At 40.0% G+C, this 17,301-nt stretch overlaps 1 protein-coding gene across 1 annotated transcript; it reads left to right on the top strand.

Moving 5' to 3' along the window:
* Positions 1 to 16,464: 16,464 nt before the first annotated feature.
* LOC149812631 (oleosin H1-like) lies at positions 16,465 to 16,866 on the top strand. Its single transcript, XM_089992262.1, has one exon. The coding sequence runs from the start codon at positions 16,465 to 16,467 to the stop codon at positions 16,864 to 16,866; it is 402 nt and encodes a 133-aa protein (XP_089848388.1).
* The last annotated feature ends 435 nt before the right edge of the window (positions 16,867 to 17,301 follow it).

Genomic DNA, 17,301 nt, shown 5'->3' with positions numbered 1-17,301 from the left:
CATGAAACATAACTATAATTAGAAATCAAATCTATACATCACTTTCCACTCAGCTAAGGGTACTCTTCCTAGTAACAAACCTGTGATTGCATCTGCCATCTTCCTTGCTCTGAAACCTCCCTACTGCGTGTGTTTTCACGGCTGTAGGTAAACGGCTCTTCATTTACATGTTGATCTGCAGACATTCTTGGGAAACCATTCCCCAACCTGCGACCAGAATTATGAGGAATTCCTCCATTAACAGAATTGCGATGCCAGAGATGGAATGTATCATTTATTGATGATCGCAAAATCCGCTGATGCCCAACACTTTGAGATCGGTTGAGATTCAAGTTATCCATATGATGTGCAACTTCCTCTATTCTGGAATGTTCATGTCGCCCCTCATGATTGAAAATCTGAGGAATTGATTGGAATTGCACAGATGAAGATCCACTGAGTCGGTTCCTACTTAGTGGGGCTTGCTGCATCTCTGAAGGATCCCTGCTGTGGAATTCAGGCTCTAGGCTTTCCTGTGTACCTATGGCGTGTTCTCCCCGATCACCAGCCATTCTGTGGATTCTACACCATCTGGCATGTTTGCTCAGAAAATGACTTGGTGATGAGTTTGGTACATTGTCAAAGGAATCAGCATTTGAAGAGTTGCACTGGAGTTTTGGTCTTCTTGGTAATGAACGAGAAACTGATTGGCTCAAGCGCTTTGATCGTTGCAATTGGAAGCTACTAGTGTTACCGGTAGATTGATTACAGGTACCGTTAACATGTTCATGGTTACTTGGGAGAGCTCTGAATTGGCCTCTGTTTAAGCTGTCTGATCTCAAACTTCTTGAAGTTCTGAGTTGCGCAGAAAGAGTGAGCCTAGAGTGATTTGAGCTGCTGCTGCCATCATATCGTCTATGTTTCCTTGGATCTCTTTCTTCCTGATATTTTGATACTTTTGGACACTTGATGTTTCTTCGCATTGAGCCCTGTGCTCGGGAGGCAACCATTGATGCTATTGTTGGTTGGTAGAGAGGATTCTGAAAGTGTTAATAGTTTTCCCCAGTGATCAGTTATTAGACTTTTTGAAGAATCAGCAGCAGAACACCAATTAGATGCTAGAATATTATGCTTCCTGAATTCCAGTAACTCATCTTTGCAGAGAAAACTCAAATCCCAGCAAATAGTTGCAAGTTGCAATTTTTTTTTATGGATATAGTTTTAGGGTGTATCAAATTTACATCCATTTGTGCATACAATTTTGAGTAATCTTCTAGATGTATTCCTTAGTGCATATTTGCAGATATTTATTGTATTCACTGTTCCTTTTTTATGTGTGTAACTAGACTATCACAAACATGAGCCTACATTACAAGGCAGAATGTGCGAATCAATTGTGAGATGTTAATTTTGAATTATTAGAGACCTCCAGAATTTGGATTAACAAAAAGTTTCCCGCAATCAGATTTTGGATTATAGAAAAGTCCCCCTCGCGTGTCAATAATTTGGAGAATACCATATACATTCTTGCAGGAAAAAGCAAAGAAAGGTGGCAATTCTAGCTAGATTTCAATCAGGGGTTGTATATCTCAGACAACAATTGATTTGCTTGCAAATTTTTATGCGCTCAGATATCAAGCAGTAAGGAAGTTCAAATCTGCTACAACTTTGTATCTACAGAAACTTCAGTTGGTGAAACACACTTGGTTCACATCCTTGTTTCCATGGATTCTTGCACACTTTAGATGCTAATTGCCTTTTAACACTTCCACAAATATGTAAATCACAAACCATCCATTGAAAGCCCCAAATATTCTCATATTTATTTCAGTCATATTTGACCAACATTCACTCTTTGTTAGCAATATAACCATTCAATGCAAGTTCCTGTACTTGGAGAACAGAGATGAAGATACCGATCATTGAGCTTTGCACATGGTATTGCTCAAGTCCCCAATCTCTATAAGAGAACACCTAAATCAAAAGTTAAAAACATTCTCACAAGACTCCACTAAATAACTGCAGACATCAAAAGGATCATGCATGACCATGGTGAATATTTGCAAGCAGCTAAAGTGCTAATCCCAATCTATTAGAACTAAAAAGGAGGACTATAACGGACTACCACAGATGCATGTTAGCCTTGTGATGAACCCCAAAAACCAAATTTCACAAAACACCAAAAAAGAGACAATCAGCTTGGATAAAGACTTACAGAGGAACCATGTTGGGCATCATTTCTTCCTGACATATCTTCTTGAATATGTGATGCTGATGCACTGAAACATTTACTGCTGCCAGAACCCATTAGGAAGCACTGCTCCAATCTGCTCTTTTATAGTCCTGTTCTTCTGAGAAAGCAAGCCAAAGAAAGTGAAAAAAAACAACAGAAAAAAGAAACTAAGTGGGCTGTTGTTTCTCTACATGAACCATTTCTATTAAACAATAAAGAAGAAAACCGTAGAGATAAAATATAGTAACGGACGTTACCTAATGCATAAATATAGAGAGCAGAATCCGTAGAGATAAAAAAGGAAGCAGACAATAGATGAAGATTTCGAGGAGCGTTTGTATTCCAGAAGCCAAGGATCCAATGCTAGAAAACCGGGACGGGTGCAGTTCAAAATAGAGCTAAATGACTCAACTACCCTCATTAATTTAAAACTTTATTTATTTTTAGATAATCCGAAGCAAAAACCTCTCCACATTGGCTGGCCTCAGGTTGGTAAAACCCTTTAGGTCCCCTTGAGCACCAGAGAGTACACCCATCCATGGGTTTGAAACTTTGACGTCCTATCAACTTGTGACATTTGGAAATCGCCCCTACCGGATTAGCGGAGCCCTTATGGGTTAATCTAAAACTTTTTTCTTTATTGGGTAATCAGGGAAAACCACCTCAATCATTCACAAGTAGGGATGGCAGTGGACCGGGGGAAAGAGGGGCCCCGCCCCGCTTCACCCCGTTTGGACCGGGGATGAAGGGTATGAAATGGGGATGGAGGTGGGGACGAAGGTTAAAATCCATCCCCGTCCGGGGGTGGAGGTGGGGATGGACGTGCACTTTTCCCCGCCCCGCCCCGCCTCATCCCCGTTTGAACAGGGGATGGAGGATAAAATCCATTCCCCACCGGGGGTGGAGGATAAAATCTTGAGGCGGGGCGGGGGTGGAGACCTTGTCCCCCGCCCCACTGCCATCCCTATTCACAAGCTTATTTGTGTAAAAAACTCAGTTTCCCTTTCACCAAAAAGTACACCCAGTTTTAGACTCGTGGTAAAGCTCGCTGTTTCGAACTCGTGATGTCTCTTCATCTTAGTGGCATGCACAGGTTGCCTCTACCAGATGCGCAGAGCTCTCATGGGCATAATTAATTTAAAACTTGAAATGACTTTTCAAAATTTTTACTGCTATGCACCAAAAGTTAATTAAGGCCATGTTTAGAAGTAGGAAAGATTTTATGGGAAAAGAAAAAACTTTCATATGCGGAAATTTCTTTCTCCACTCTCTATGTTAGAGAAAATTTGCATATTGGTATGAAAAAGAAAAGGCTTTTGTGAAAGCTTTTCATATAAAAATCACTCTTTTGTTTTGTTTTTTTTTGAGATGAAAAATCTCTCTTGTTTGCGTAGTAATAGGAGAATATTCAAAATTTCACACGTGAATGAGGTTTTCTCAAGCATTTGCAAACATGGCCTAAAGAAGCGCTTTGAAGTAAATTTGAGACTCAAGTTGTGTATCCAAGTTGGGAATAATAATAGATTGGAGATGGTTGTGAACAAACTCTAGCCAAGTTGCTTGAATCACCATGACAAATATAAGCATTTTTTTCTTAAATGCCAAAAAAGTTGACATTTTACTAAGCCCATAAAAACACTAATATCAGTAGAAATTTTATTGTAAAAATTATTCTTGTCCTTTTTCTTTTTTCTTTCATAGAAAATCCTTTTCAAAATTTTCAATTGGTTTTATTGCCAACATTTTGCCATTAAAACCCCAAGAAAATAAAAAAATCAAAATTCTCACAGAAAACGTTGGCATTATTTTCTCGTTTTAAACTTTTGTCACTATGCATAAACCATTCAACATACACCAACTTGCTACATGAACTTTGGGCATTGTATCAACAATGAGAAAAAAAATAAAAAGTAGAACTGCCTTTACAAAAAGGTGATATTATTATGTTGCAGCATGTTTGGTGCTTGTAAGTTGCTTGCCATTGACTGGTAGCCCATGAAACAAGGATCAATTTGCTCATTTTTTTTTTTGTAGAATTTGAAGCAGCAGCAAGATGTGAGGGCATCTTGGTAATTCAGTGTATAAGCTCTATGATTAGCAGGTAGGCCCCACACGGACAATCATGTCTTTGAGACGAGAGACTAGAAGGAGAGTGGCATGGAGCCCCCGGTATTTATGGGTATTGCCACTTCTTGTCCAAATTTTTAATAGCAAGTCCTTTTATCAATAACTAAGATGCATTCCTTGACCAATAATATATTCATTATCACAAGGGAAGTACAATTATTCTCAATACCAAGATAAAGATGGTTCTCCATAATTGAGGTGCAATTATCTAGTGGAATCCCATTTTAAATGTAAGAGAGAGAGAGAGAGAGTAGAATATGAGAAGTAGAAATATGGCAACTATGTTGTTTTTTTTCAAATCCAACAATGTAGATGTGTTCGACATGGTAAAATTGCTCGGAATCAACCATTGGCTTGTTTATTTTTGATGAAAATTGTGATCTTTGAATGCTTGAATATTTAAGAAGATTATGAGCCATTGATTTTAAAGCCTTAAAAAATCTTGTTTATACTTTATAATTGGATGATTCAAGAGCTGGCATGTAGATCACATTCATATGAATAGATTAAAAACAAAAAAACAAAAAATTCATGAAAACCATGGTTCACACTAGTTATCATATTTTCAGTTCTCATGCCCCAAGGGGAATGGCTAAGTGGGGTGGGGCCTTGGCCGCTAGATGAGTGGTGAAGGTTGGATTTTCATAGGGGTCTTCCCTCTGCACAATCTATGCCCAACATAGGTCCCGAGGACAGGGTCCCAGCCTTGTAGTTTTACGCCACCGGCACGATGACCATAAGTATGACAGGTTGAGCCAATGCGATTAGCTCTTCGTGTGGGGTGTGGTTTCTTTCGGTTATAAAAAAAAAAAAAAAATCAGTTCTTATATTCTAGTCTTTCTCTCTCTTCCATAGAACCTGCAGAGCAATGTTGTTATAATTGAATCAAATTGGTCTGAATTGGCTGATTCAAATAGGATCGTCTTTTCACTTTTTTTTTTCGGTTAAACTAACTTTTTATTTTTATTTTGAACAATTTACAAATACCCACCTAGGTTTTGACCTAATTATAAAAAACCACCTAACCATTGAGTTATTACAAATAGGCACTTGAGTAAAGGAAACAACTCATAAACAACCGCCTAGTCTATTCTCAACTCTTAACTTATGCCAAAAGACCATTTTACCCTACCCAATGGAAAAGGTTTCTGTTGTTTTTTTCCCGCCGGAGTTTTGATCGGGGAATTGTTCTCCACCCTCACCAAAATTTGGCTCCACTGGCCCAACTTTTCTCTCTCTATATGCTAGGGTTTCACTTAGGCCTTGTTTGGAAACTTCAGGTCGGTGGTATCTAATGATGCAATTATAAAATCCCTAAAAGTTTGTGGCTTTAGCAAATCCACATATTTGTTTGGGATAAATGGAACGGTTCAGTTGGGGATTTACCACTTTCCCTTGTACAACTGTTGAAATGTATTTGAAAAGCTGAAATTAATACGGAAAGAGCATTGAGAAGGTCATCAAAATAAGCACCGGTACAGTATTTGGCAACTACCACCTCATCGAGGTGCAGGGATGGCAGTGGATTGGGGAAAATAGGGGCCCACCCTGCCTGGCCTTGCCTCGCCTTGCTTAGATGGGAGATAGAAATGAAACCGAGAATTGATGGGAGATGAGATGTTAAAATCAAAATCCACAATTTTTGTTAAAATAAATTACTATTATACTCTTATACATATTACAAAATATATATATATATATATATATATATATATATATATATATATATATATATATATAACATAAAACCCTTTTTTGAATCTCTTCTCTTTTCTTCTTCTCCTTTTAACAAGCTACACTAGCTTCTATTACTCTTCTCTCTTTCTTCTAATGGCAGATGGTGACAATGGCAATGGCAAAAAGAGTAAAAAAATAAGGTCATGCCCCATCTCGTCCCATTTGAACCTAAAATGAAAGACATGAAATTGAGAATGAACTAGGTATGGAGGTTAAAATCAAAACCCGTGCAAAGATGAAAGACAAAATTTTAAAACGGGACAAAGGTGAAGACATTGTCCCCCACTTCCCCCCGGCCCATGCCATCCCTATCTAGGTAAAAGTGAACAGTGAAATTGGAGGTGTCAAATACTCCCATTTCTACAATTTCCTACTGCTAGATCCATCCCAAATGACTTTGGCACACTTCTCATTCCAGCTACCTCCCACGCTTAGTTTCCAAACAGAGCCTTAAAGTGGTTGGGCACATCTACTGAGGAGCCACTAGCCAGAGCCCTGGCCACCAGTGTTGTCTCTCTTTTAGGGGTGAAAAAATCTGACACGACCCGCCAACCCGCTTCTTAGTCGGGTTCAGGTTTGGCTTAAACGGGTTCGTGTCGTAAACGGGTCAACCCGCCTAACCCATTTATTAAATGGGTTAGATTCGTGTTAGGGGTATGCCAACCCGTCTGACCCGTTTAATAAGCGGGTTAGGCGGGCGAGTCAACCCATCCCGTTTACCCGAACTCGACCCTCCAACCCGCCCGTCAACCCGTTTATTAAACCCGAACATCTGCTCAAGAAAACCCTAAGTTCGAGGGATGCTCTACGATGGAAGATCGAGAAACAGAAGATCCGCGCGGAGTTGATCGCGGCAGACGTCAAGAGAAGGTGCCAGATCGATGAGGAGGTCCGCAGGGAGATTGCGCTCGAGTGAGAGCTTGTGCTCCAATGGGAGAGCCGGATGCTCAATGCGATGGCTTCTTCGGTCCTGAAAATTAGGGTGGAGAACTGCTTCTCGCTCGCTTTGCAGCCGTTGTCCGAGTTGAGGTCGGAGATCGACTGGTTTCGGCCTAAGGTAGGAGCTTTCCGGCCTATGGTAGGGGATTTTGGCTGATGGTTTCTGGAGCCGAGGGCTGTGGAGAGAATGCCGACGGCCCCGCGTTCTGTGAGTCTTGTTCAAGAAAGACTATGTTTCTTTCCTTTTTTCTGTTATGAATTACCTGCATTGCTTTCGTAGGTTGCTTCTAGAGATATAGCTCGTTCAAACTTAGGGTTTTCTCGAGCAGATGTAGCAACTCGTCCGCCAACCCGTTTACCCGAACCCGACCCACCAACCTGCCCACCAACCCACCAACCCTTTTACCCGACTCGATCCGCTTATTAAACAGGTTAACCATGTTGTGTCGGGTTACCCGTTTAATAAATGAGTCAAGTTCGTGACAGCCGACCCGTTTAATAAACGGGTCAGGTTTGTATTGAGGTATAGCTGACCCGCCAACCCGCCTACACGAGCCACCCCTACTCTCTTTTTCTCCTTGGTAAAAGTCTTCATATTCTTTGAAATGTGCTATGGGTTTCAACTTTTTGTCTCTATGTTCTTTTTGTTTCTTACTTATAAAAGGATTTTACTATTGGAGTGTTTTTTGTGATTTCATTATCTTTCGGTCACGTTCAGCTTCCCACTAATATTTATGCAGCGTTCCCTTTTTGTGCAAGGGTTAGGTGCAATTTTTCTCATCATTTTTTTTGGGGTAATCAATAAACCACATGATGGTTCAAAATGAAGAAGCACCAAATTTTTTTTTAATCCAAACCTCTTCCCTCTTCTGCTGTTGCAAGGTGTGCATCACCTTAGCCCATCTCCATTGCATGATCTCAATATAGATGATATAGGTTTGTGGCCCACAAAGGAGACTGAGCACACTGTGTTTGGGACTCTTGAGAGTGCAATCTTCAGCTCAGCTTAGAAATTGAGCTCCATGAGCCGAGCTACGAGCCAGCTTGTTTAGCTAAATGATCTGAGCATGAACATGAAAAGCTCGCTTCGGCTCAGCTTGTCTAGGCTCGTATAAGCTCATTTATACATTATATATTTTATACATATATTATATATGTATTATATGCATTATATAGTATACATACTTAATTTTGTTTAAAGAAAATGAGCCAGCTCATGACCAGCTCGCAAAGCTTGGCTGATGATGAGCTTATGAGCGGAGCTCGCTCGAGCTGGGGTGTATCCTTAACGAGCCAAGCCAAATAGCCAAAGCTAGGCTCATTTGGCTTGTTTACCAGCCCTAATTGGAATCCAACAAATATGAAAATGTCACAATGTAGAAGAGGATCTGTTAGGTGGGGTTATCATTTTCAGGCATAGAAGGGTACAATAGTCTTGTGGTACAAGTTAACTAGGGTCTAACTATAGTTACAGGTACATGATTGGTTTAGGTGGTCTTTTTTTTAGTTATTTTCTTAATCTAAGCACCTATTTGTAATATCTCAAAGGTTAAGCGGGTGTTTATAATTACTACAAAAACTTAGGTGGGCGTTTGTAAATTTTTCTTTTATTTTATACCTTTTACGACAACTATGATAATTTTTGAGTATTATATTGCTTACGCATTAAATGCATATTCTAAAATTTGGTTGGCCTTATAAGTCATCATTTACATTATTCTTGTATTTTCATACAATTTCCTGTTTTTTATTTTTTATTTTATTTTTGCTTTTAAGATTGTTTGAATTTGCATTAAAATCAAAATCTAAAGAAGGCCAACTCAAAACTATGCGACTCAGGCAGTTTCTCTGAATTTAAAAAATTAATAGGTTCAGAAACTGATTCTGACAACATTGATCCAAAGGGCGTAACTCTTTTATGCATGTCTGTAAAAGGGTAGGATCCACTGAGAATCAAGGTGGGTCCAGGTTTATCTGGATCCAGATATGAATTGTCCCTGTTTAGTTAGATATTGATCCTACTCGCTAGGGTTTTTTGTCTTTCTCAACTCATGTTAAACTATTTTACAGTCCTACACAAAGTTGTCAGTATCGGCCGATATGTATATCGGCAGAAAATTGATAGCATCACCCCTGAATCGGCTATTTTTTAATAAATAAAAAATACATAAAATTGTTTTTAATATTATTTTAATGACTTTAACACATGTTACGTTCTTATTGACACGTAATATTTTTAATTATTTTTTGGCCAATTCAGAACGATTCACTTGAGTACCGGTATCGGATGAATTCACCTGAATCGTTGGCCAAATGATACAGGGCTGATACCGATACTGACAGCATTGGTCCTACATTTGAATTTTTTTTTTTTACAGTCCTACACGTGGAATCTAGTGGGTCATATTTTGGGCCCGTTTGTGTGTCCTAGAAAGGCATGCAACCCGTGCATTTCCTTGGGCCCCACCATGGTGATGCAAACACGAACTCCTCTTTCCCTGCAGAATTTCCGTGGCAATACTTTCTGCTGGGGGGGCTTCCATGACACACAAACAGACCCGGGTTGGAAAGGATGAATTGAACCTGATCCAGGATATGATGGATCTACAAGGGCCTCGCTGGATCCACAATCAGTTATAATGTTCTCTGCTGTTTTAACTCTTGAAAAGTGCTCGTACTCTCATTTGATTCAGGTTCATTTATGGTATCATTAAATGGACTCACACATCGCTCGGGCCAGGGTTTTGTTTGGATCAAGTACAAAATCCAGCTTGGATTTGATTCCTTTTTAAATTTTCGTTGGTTAACATATTCTAGTTAACCAAAGATTTTCCATTGCTGATATATATATATATATATATATATATATATATATATATATATATATATAGAGAGAGAGAGAGAGAGAGAGAGAGAGAGAGAGAGAGAGAGAGAGAGAGAGAGAGAGACTGGTCATTTTTTGCGCAAAAATCGACTTAGCGGTGGTCGCGACTAAATGTTCATTTTGCGCAAAATCAAATGAACAAATCTTCAACAATTGCCCTTACGAACACTCATATATATATATATATATAGTCACAAGAAGGGTCAACAAAATTGAACTCAAAGAGAACAAAAACAGATCAGAAACAAGCGGCTCACTTAGGAGCCGCAAAACCAATAAGGTTTGGACGGAGCAGAGCGACAATAGAAGGAGACGTTAGATCGGGAAGATGAATACACAGAATCACATAAACGTCCATTAAATTTGTTTGCTCAAGATGATTAATGTTGACTAGAGATTTTCGAAAAAAGGCATCGTTGCACGCCATCCAAATGAACCACCAAGTGGTAAACAACTACGACCTTTAGATTAATCGCCACCGCTTGCTGCGCCAAAGACAGACCGAACCCAAGATGAGAGAGAGAGAGCCTCTGATCTCAAACCCGAGGATTGAATGTGGCAAGGTTAGCTAGGGACGAAGCCATATCCGAGGCTCTCAAGCAACGTATCTCAAATCCTCATTTTTTTTTTTTATGATTTACGTAATATATATATCAAAGAGAGATCCTCACTTCTTTTCCCAAACCTGGCGGGTTGGACTAGAGATTCACATTTCTCGGATCCGAATCCGAGGACCTTAAATCAGATTTGAGAATCGAATTGAGGATCTCAAATTGGATTCAAGAACCAAGGCGAGCCTAAGAAATGAGGGTAATCAATGAGACTGTACGTAAGAACCAAGAACCGTAAGAAAAGAATGAAAAAACGGTGGAGCATGTGAATGAGGGGACACATCATCACATGGGTTAGCATTGGTTGCACGGGGTCTGATGCACATGCCCATCATACCAACTTGGCCCTCAATTATTGTTGGTTTCTAGTAAACCTATCTGGCCTCTCTCAAAAACATGACCAAATTAGCAAGTCAACTGCAGACAAGTACTGTTTAATAGTGAAACAGATTACTGCCAAATGGGCTTTCTTGAATATTATCTTTTTGAAATAATTTCTACTGCCAAACCCCAAGGGGTTGTTCACATGGCCTTGGACTTATTGATAAGGAGCATGTTCGAATCCTTATGTAGGCACTCCTTGTTGGTGTTTATCAAATAAAACCGAAATATAAAAGTCAAAATACATATAGGTAGACGCCATAGATGAAACTGGAGCACACAGGTATTTGGTGTTCTCCTCAGCCTATCGATGCCCACGATGAGCCCAAAACATCATGTCGATGGTGAGCAGGACCCTAAACTCATATGAGAGAAAGAGAGAACACTCTTTGGTTGTTCTCATCAAGCAATCAAACTCTTTATAGACTTCTGAGAGAAGCTTGTAGTGAGACGAGTGAGCGGTTTCCACAATAGGTGGTTACCTTGCATGGGCAGTTGCGGATCAGGTCATGCTGAGCATGAGCGTTTTTGCTCATGCGGACATCGTGGCTGTCTGTTTGCATTTTGGATGAATGCCACATGGTTTTGTTGACTTTTGAGTTTTTTAAAATGCAAATCGCACGGGCATGAGCAAAAACTCTCATGTTCAGCATGACCTGATCCGCTTCCTGCATGGGCAGGTGTAATAAGTGCCTTATCACTACAAGAAAAATGCTAGTTAGCGATGAAAATTTGTGACATATTTTTTCCGTCGCAAATTAGCGACAGATTAGCGAGCAAAAACTATTTGTCGCTAACATTTGAAATATTTGCAAAATTAGCAACGAAAATATCTCTATCGCTAAATCCGTCGCTAATTAGCGACAATATTTTTTCGTCGCCAAAACACTACAAAAATGATAATTAGCGATAAAATTTTTTCAGCCCTAATCTGTCGCTAATTAGCGACGGATTAGGGACGAAAAAATTTCCTCGCTAATTTCATCGCTAATTTTCGATTTAAACTGTCCCGCCTGAGGCGCGAAATTTTTCCTCCCCCCGTTCAAATATTTTTCTACCTCTGTTTTTCTCTCCCCCCGTTCGATTTAAACCATCCCCACCTGAGGCGCTTCTCAGAACGCTAGAAGCCCCGCCCTTCCTTTGACGACGCGCAACGACCTCCCGCACCACTTAGGTCGACCTTCTCAGGCACCTCTCGCACCACGCGCAACTAATTTGCTTATTTTTTTTCGTTAAAGGATAGGGGTGGTGCTTGTGTTTCCAGGTTCGTTCTATGGGTTCTTCGATCGCAACCGTGGAATGTTGGGTAAGTACTGTTGCGATGATTTGAAATAATTCGCTAAATTTTTATTTTTGTTTAATGGATAGAGATGTTGCTAGTTGGTGCTCTGCAGTGATCCCTCCGTCCCCGTTTCCTCATGCTCGGGCACCAACGACACCTCCATCCTCCGCATCGTCGTCTAGTCTGACGCCTCCTGAAAGTTCTCCCCCGTCAACCCTAGCTACGCCGCCTGCCTTGACCGCTCCTCCCGGCGGTGCCCCTCGCCAGTCTCCACCGCCCGTCCCGCCTCTCCCTCGTCGAATCGCGTCTCCACTACGACCCCTTCTCCCGCCGTGACTGGCTCATTGCGGAAGAATGTCTCGACGTTGAAACGCGTCAGTTCTGTTTAAAAAAAATTGTTCTTTACCGGAGAACGCGCCATCAACGAGTATTTTTTTTTAAATTTAACGACGAATTAGCGACATATATTATTCATCGCTAATTTAAAATAGTGAAGGACTCACGATGAATCATATCCGTCGCTAATTAGCGACGGATAAGTTCTGGCACTACTTAGCGTCGAAAAATTTGTGATGAAAGTTATCTGTCGCTAAACAGTTTAGCGTCAGATTAGCGACGAATTTAAGTCGTCGCTAATCCATAGGCTTCTTGTAGTGTATAATTCTCATGAGTCATGCCATCCTATGATGTACCCATGTCAAACTAGATCACATCTGGTTGAATCCCAATCCATATTCCAACACTCCTTTCTTAAAAGACCAAGTTGAAGGCTTCATAAGGTTGAAGGGTCACTTACAGAGTTATATATCATTGAAAAAGCAACCGACCAGCATAACCAGGTCTCCGATTTCGAATGAAGTTACTTAGTGCAATAAACATGAAAAAAAGTGTATGGTGTTGACATAAACATCTACCAAGCTCATGAAATTCAATGGTTGTAGGAACATTTGGAAATCCTCAACAATGTTCATGACTTCCTGGCCTATGCCACTTGAGAAAAGTTTGTGAATTTGATTATGTTTTGTGTGCCTCAATGAATTAACATGACATATGTTTGAATTTTCGTTCACTTTTTGTTTTTGAGGAATGACCAAGTCCAATACCAAGAAGCCGGCATCATCTGACAAGGAGTGCCACGAGTTTGAAATCTATAGGGGTGTCCCTTGGTGCAAGGTTGAAGCTGGGTGTACAGTCCGGTGGGCAAATTGGGCTCGATTTGGTTATGACAGATTTAGTAATGACTGCATTCAAGCCAAAACTGACCCCTCTTGGGTGTGTTTGCTTGAACGGACGATCATGTCAGTTGTTTGCACAATGGTGAGGCCCACACTCCCACGTGAATGCTGGAGGCATGAACAAGTGGGACACCACATCCAGTGCATCCCTTTGGGATGATTTTTCATGTTCAGGGGAGTTCCACTATTCTCCTTGGAGTAGGGAACTACATGACACCCTGTACACTTGAAAAAAATGTGTTCTTGTCCACATTGAACAAGGACACACACAAATAGGATAGGACAAGACATGGTGTCCATGTGTATTGCAAATCGCATGAAGCCTTCTTATATATTGAAAGAGTTGCAGTTTGGACTCTCTTTCTGAATTCAATATTTTAACCACACTGAGAGATAAGTCGATTGCATCAACTTTGCATCTTTGAGTGTGATTGTGAAATCTGTCTTCTTGATGCTTGTATATTCATAATAAAGAAGTTGTGTGTGTCTTATCACCCAACTTTTGAGCCATGCACACATTTGCCTCATTTGTAGCCATCTGGCCTCAAGACCTGTGGGATCATACAATATCAAACATAAAAAATATTAAGAAGACGACTAAGTCAACCCCAATTCAGGCTGATTCCAGTTTTTTATGCTTGATTCGAGGTAATCAGATGATTTTATAAGGGAGCTAACTGGACCTCTTTATTAAATCAATTTTAAGCCAATTTGATATGAATTGTCTGATTTCAACCCATTGCTATTTGTTGCTTATTCCTGTCCTCAACAAGTGGTATGGGAGCCAGGTTTTTGTTCTAGTCAGAAGGTGTTGGCATAAAGTACTGTTTTTGTTCTTTGTTTGTAAAGCTATATTTCTTAACTTTCTGAATACTTTCTTAATGACAGAGGAAGCTATTGCTGAAAATTTTGAAATGGAGAGATTCTCACGAAAGGCTAACTTTGGCATGTGGCAAGTCAAAGTATATGACTTGGTATAAAAATGGGCAAGATATTGCTCTTAAAGAAAAATGAGCAAATAAAAAAAGTTAGATATTAATCAACTGAAGGTGCAACTGAGGAAATTTTTTGAGATGGACCTCAGTGCTGCCAAGATGATCCATGGGATGGAGATCAAGTGAGATAGAAAATCGAGAAAGTTGTAGCAGACTAAATACAACTATATCAAAAAGATTCTCATAAGATTTCACATGAGCAATATTGATCATGCAAGTACTCCTTTAGCACCACATTTTAAGATATCAACAGAAATGTGCCCTAAAACATAAGTTGAAATGGTGGAGATGAAAAATGTCACTTATGCAAATGTAGTAAGGAGCTTGATGTATGCAATGATATGTAAGTGGCCTGACATTTCACATGCTGTGAGTGTCATCAGTAGGTTCATGGTTAATTCAGGAAAGGAACATTGGTTAGTTGTCAAGTGAATTTTTCTATACTTAAAAGGTACAAAAAATATTGAAATATTGTTTGAAGGCAATGGCGATGAAAAATTGTTAGTAAATTTGATCGAATATATTGATTTCTATTTTATTAGAGATTTAATTGTAAATCAACACTTTTGTCTGGCGACACTATTAACTACTGATGCTGAATACATGACAACGTGTGAAGCTACAAAGAAAGCACTCTAGCTGAAAGGGCTTGTGACTGAGATTATTGGAAAACAAGGGATCATCATATTATAATGTGATAATCAAAATGCTATATACGTGAGGAAGAATCAATTATTTTAGTCAAGAACTAAACACATTAAAGTAAGATATCACTTCCAGAGAGATGTAACAAATGCAAATAAGATCTTCATAGAGAAAGATGCAATGGTGGAAAATGTTAAGCAGTGTTTGAATCTACTAAATATTTGTGCTTGAAAAGATTTGGGCAAATGTAGAGATTGTTGATATGACCCTCACTTTCAATGTGAATATTTTACCAAAATAGTTAGCCTTAATATGAAATACTTGGGCCAAGGTGGGCTACATATGTTGGGCTAGTGTGATTAAGAAAAGTGTGAACCCAGTCATATTCTTTGACTCGTACGGTTAGTGGAGTTGAAACATTTATCACATGGACAACTAGGGAGCTCTTTATAAATAGAGAGCAAATGGACCCTCAAACGCACCAAGTCAGAGTGAGACGTGAGTTGAGGTCCTCGAGTGTTTATGAGAGTTTGGTGAGTTGTGTGCGAGTTGTTTGAGAGTTTAGCATTAAAATTTTATTTGAAAGTTTTTTCTTATATTGCAATTTGTATTGTAATCTTCGTCTTAGAGTGAAATTCAAAGCCTTAATGAGAGCAAATTTACTATTTACTGTTCAAAGTTGTGCTCAACAACAACTACCTCATCTCCCATTTTTCTTCACTCTCGTCTCCTCTCCAACACTGCCTCCCAAACAGAGTCTTAATCTCATTGTGGATGGCAACTAGGGGTGGCAAAACCTGACACGACCTGCCAACCCGAGCGTGGCAAATGAACTAACTAAAACTAGTGAGATATACATGGAACTTATTTGTGCATCTGGAGATGAAAAATACACTATATCTCGATAGACAGGAAAATCGGCCCAACGAACCAAACACAAACAAAATGGTTTGCTAAGTAGTAACATATTTTATATGTATTTTTTGTAATTTGTATCACATAATGCAGTAACAGTCTGAAGTGTTTGCTCGTAAGGAGTGGATTTAATGCTTTGAATACAATGTTTGAATCTTATAGTAGGAAAAACCCATTTTATTGGATTGGACCTTAATCAGTATTATTTGGATCTGTACCCTGTATCATGAACATTGTGTGAGTTGACCCAGTTCCCTATCTATAGGGTCCGACCCGGTTTAGTCCCCCTCCATATTTGGGTACTCACGATCAGCCAACACCTGTGTCACCTTTCTTGAAACGTGTCACAGACTGACACGAGATGTCTATGATAAAAGACAAACCTGCAAGAGAGAGAGAAGAGAGAAGAGAGAAGAGAGAAGAGAGGAGAGAGAGAGAGAGATTTCAATGGCAGACCAAAGGGTGCAACTGCAAAGAGCTAAGACAGGGAGTAGGCCCTAAATGAGAGGAGGTTGCACCATATTGTGTGCCACACTGTTCTCTCTTGCCATAGCCTGCCCACTGCTGGGCATGATAGGCGTTTCACTCTTGGCTTCATTCACCGTCTTGCTGTTAGCATCCCCCTTCTTGCTGCTCTTCAGCCCTGTGCTGGTCCCTGCTGCCATCTTCCTTGCCGGTGCCGTCTTCGCCTTCGCTTTCGCCGCCCTGATGGCGGTCGCCGGCTTATCGGCTTTCGCATGGATCTATCGATCTTTCGCTAGGAAACCGCCTCTGGGGATCGCAATTCGCGACGTCGGCCGGGGCCCGAGTTTGGTATCAGAGTCTGGGGAGGTGAAGGGGCCGTCTGCGACGTTTGTGGATGATGAATTGCAGACTAATAAGGTGCAGCTTGGTGCTTTCTGAATTAAACAAAATGGTGCAATGTTCTGCATATGCACACTGCTCAGTTGGCTGCATTGTTTGTACTTTTGTGTTTGTTTTGCAAGGGAGATGCTATATTATTGTGTTGGTAATATGATATAACTTTTTGTTTTTTTTTTCTTTGTGCAGTATAATGCTATATTTCCCTTTTTATGAGTGATGAACTTTTTGGGATAAAAACGTATTTGGATCTCTGTTATTTATTGTATAGGTGTAAACTGAGCCGAAGATTGAGTAAGTACAACATCGAATATTCTGTTCTTGAAGTTGGATCTTCCTCGCCTTGAATTGAGGGTTTGAGGTTTAGTTGACAAAATCCAACCTGAACCGTTAATCGTTGATAGCCCGACGGTGGGGAATGGTGTTGCAAATGATTTGGATTCGGGTCGGATGTGGTCAACATCCAATCCAACTAAA

The sequence above is a fragment of the Nuphar pumila genome, chromosome 16, assembly GCF_984573655.1.
Source record: "Nuphar pumila chromosome 16, dmNupPumi1.hap1.1, whole genome shotgun sequence".
Lineage (NCBI taxonomy): Eukaryota > Viridiplantae > Streptophyta > Magnoliopsida > Nymphaeales > Nymphaeaceae > Nuphar > Nuphar pumila.
The sequence above is the reverse complement of the archived record's forward strand: the minus strand, read 5'-3'. Positions and strand labels throughout refer to the sequence as shown.

Excerpts from the sequence above, each read along its gene's own strand:
- LOC149812631 (XM_089992262.1), top strand. The coding sequence starts at position 16,465 with ATGAGAGGAGGTTGCACCATATTGTGTGCCACACTGTTCTCTCTTGCC.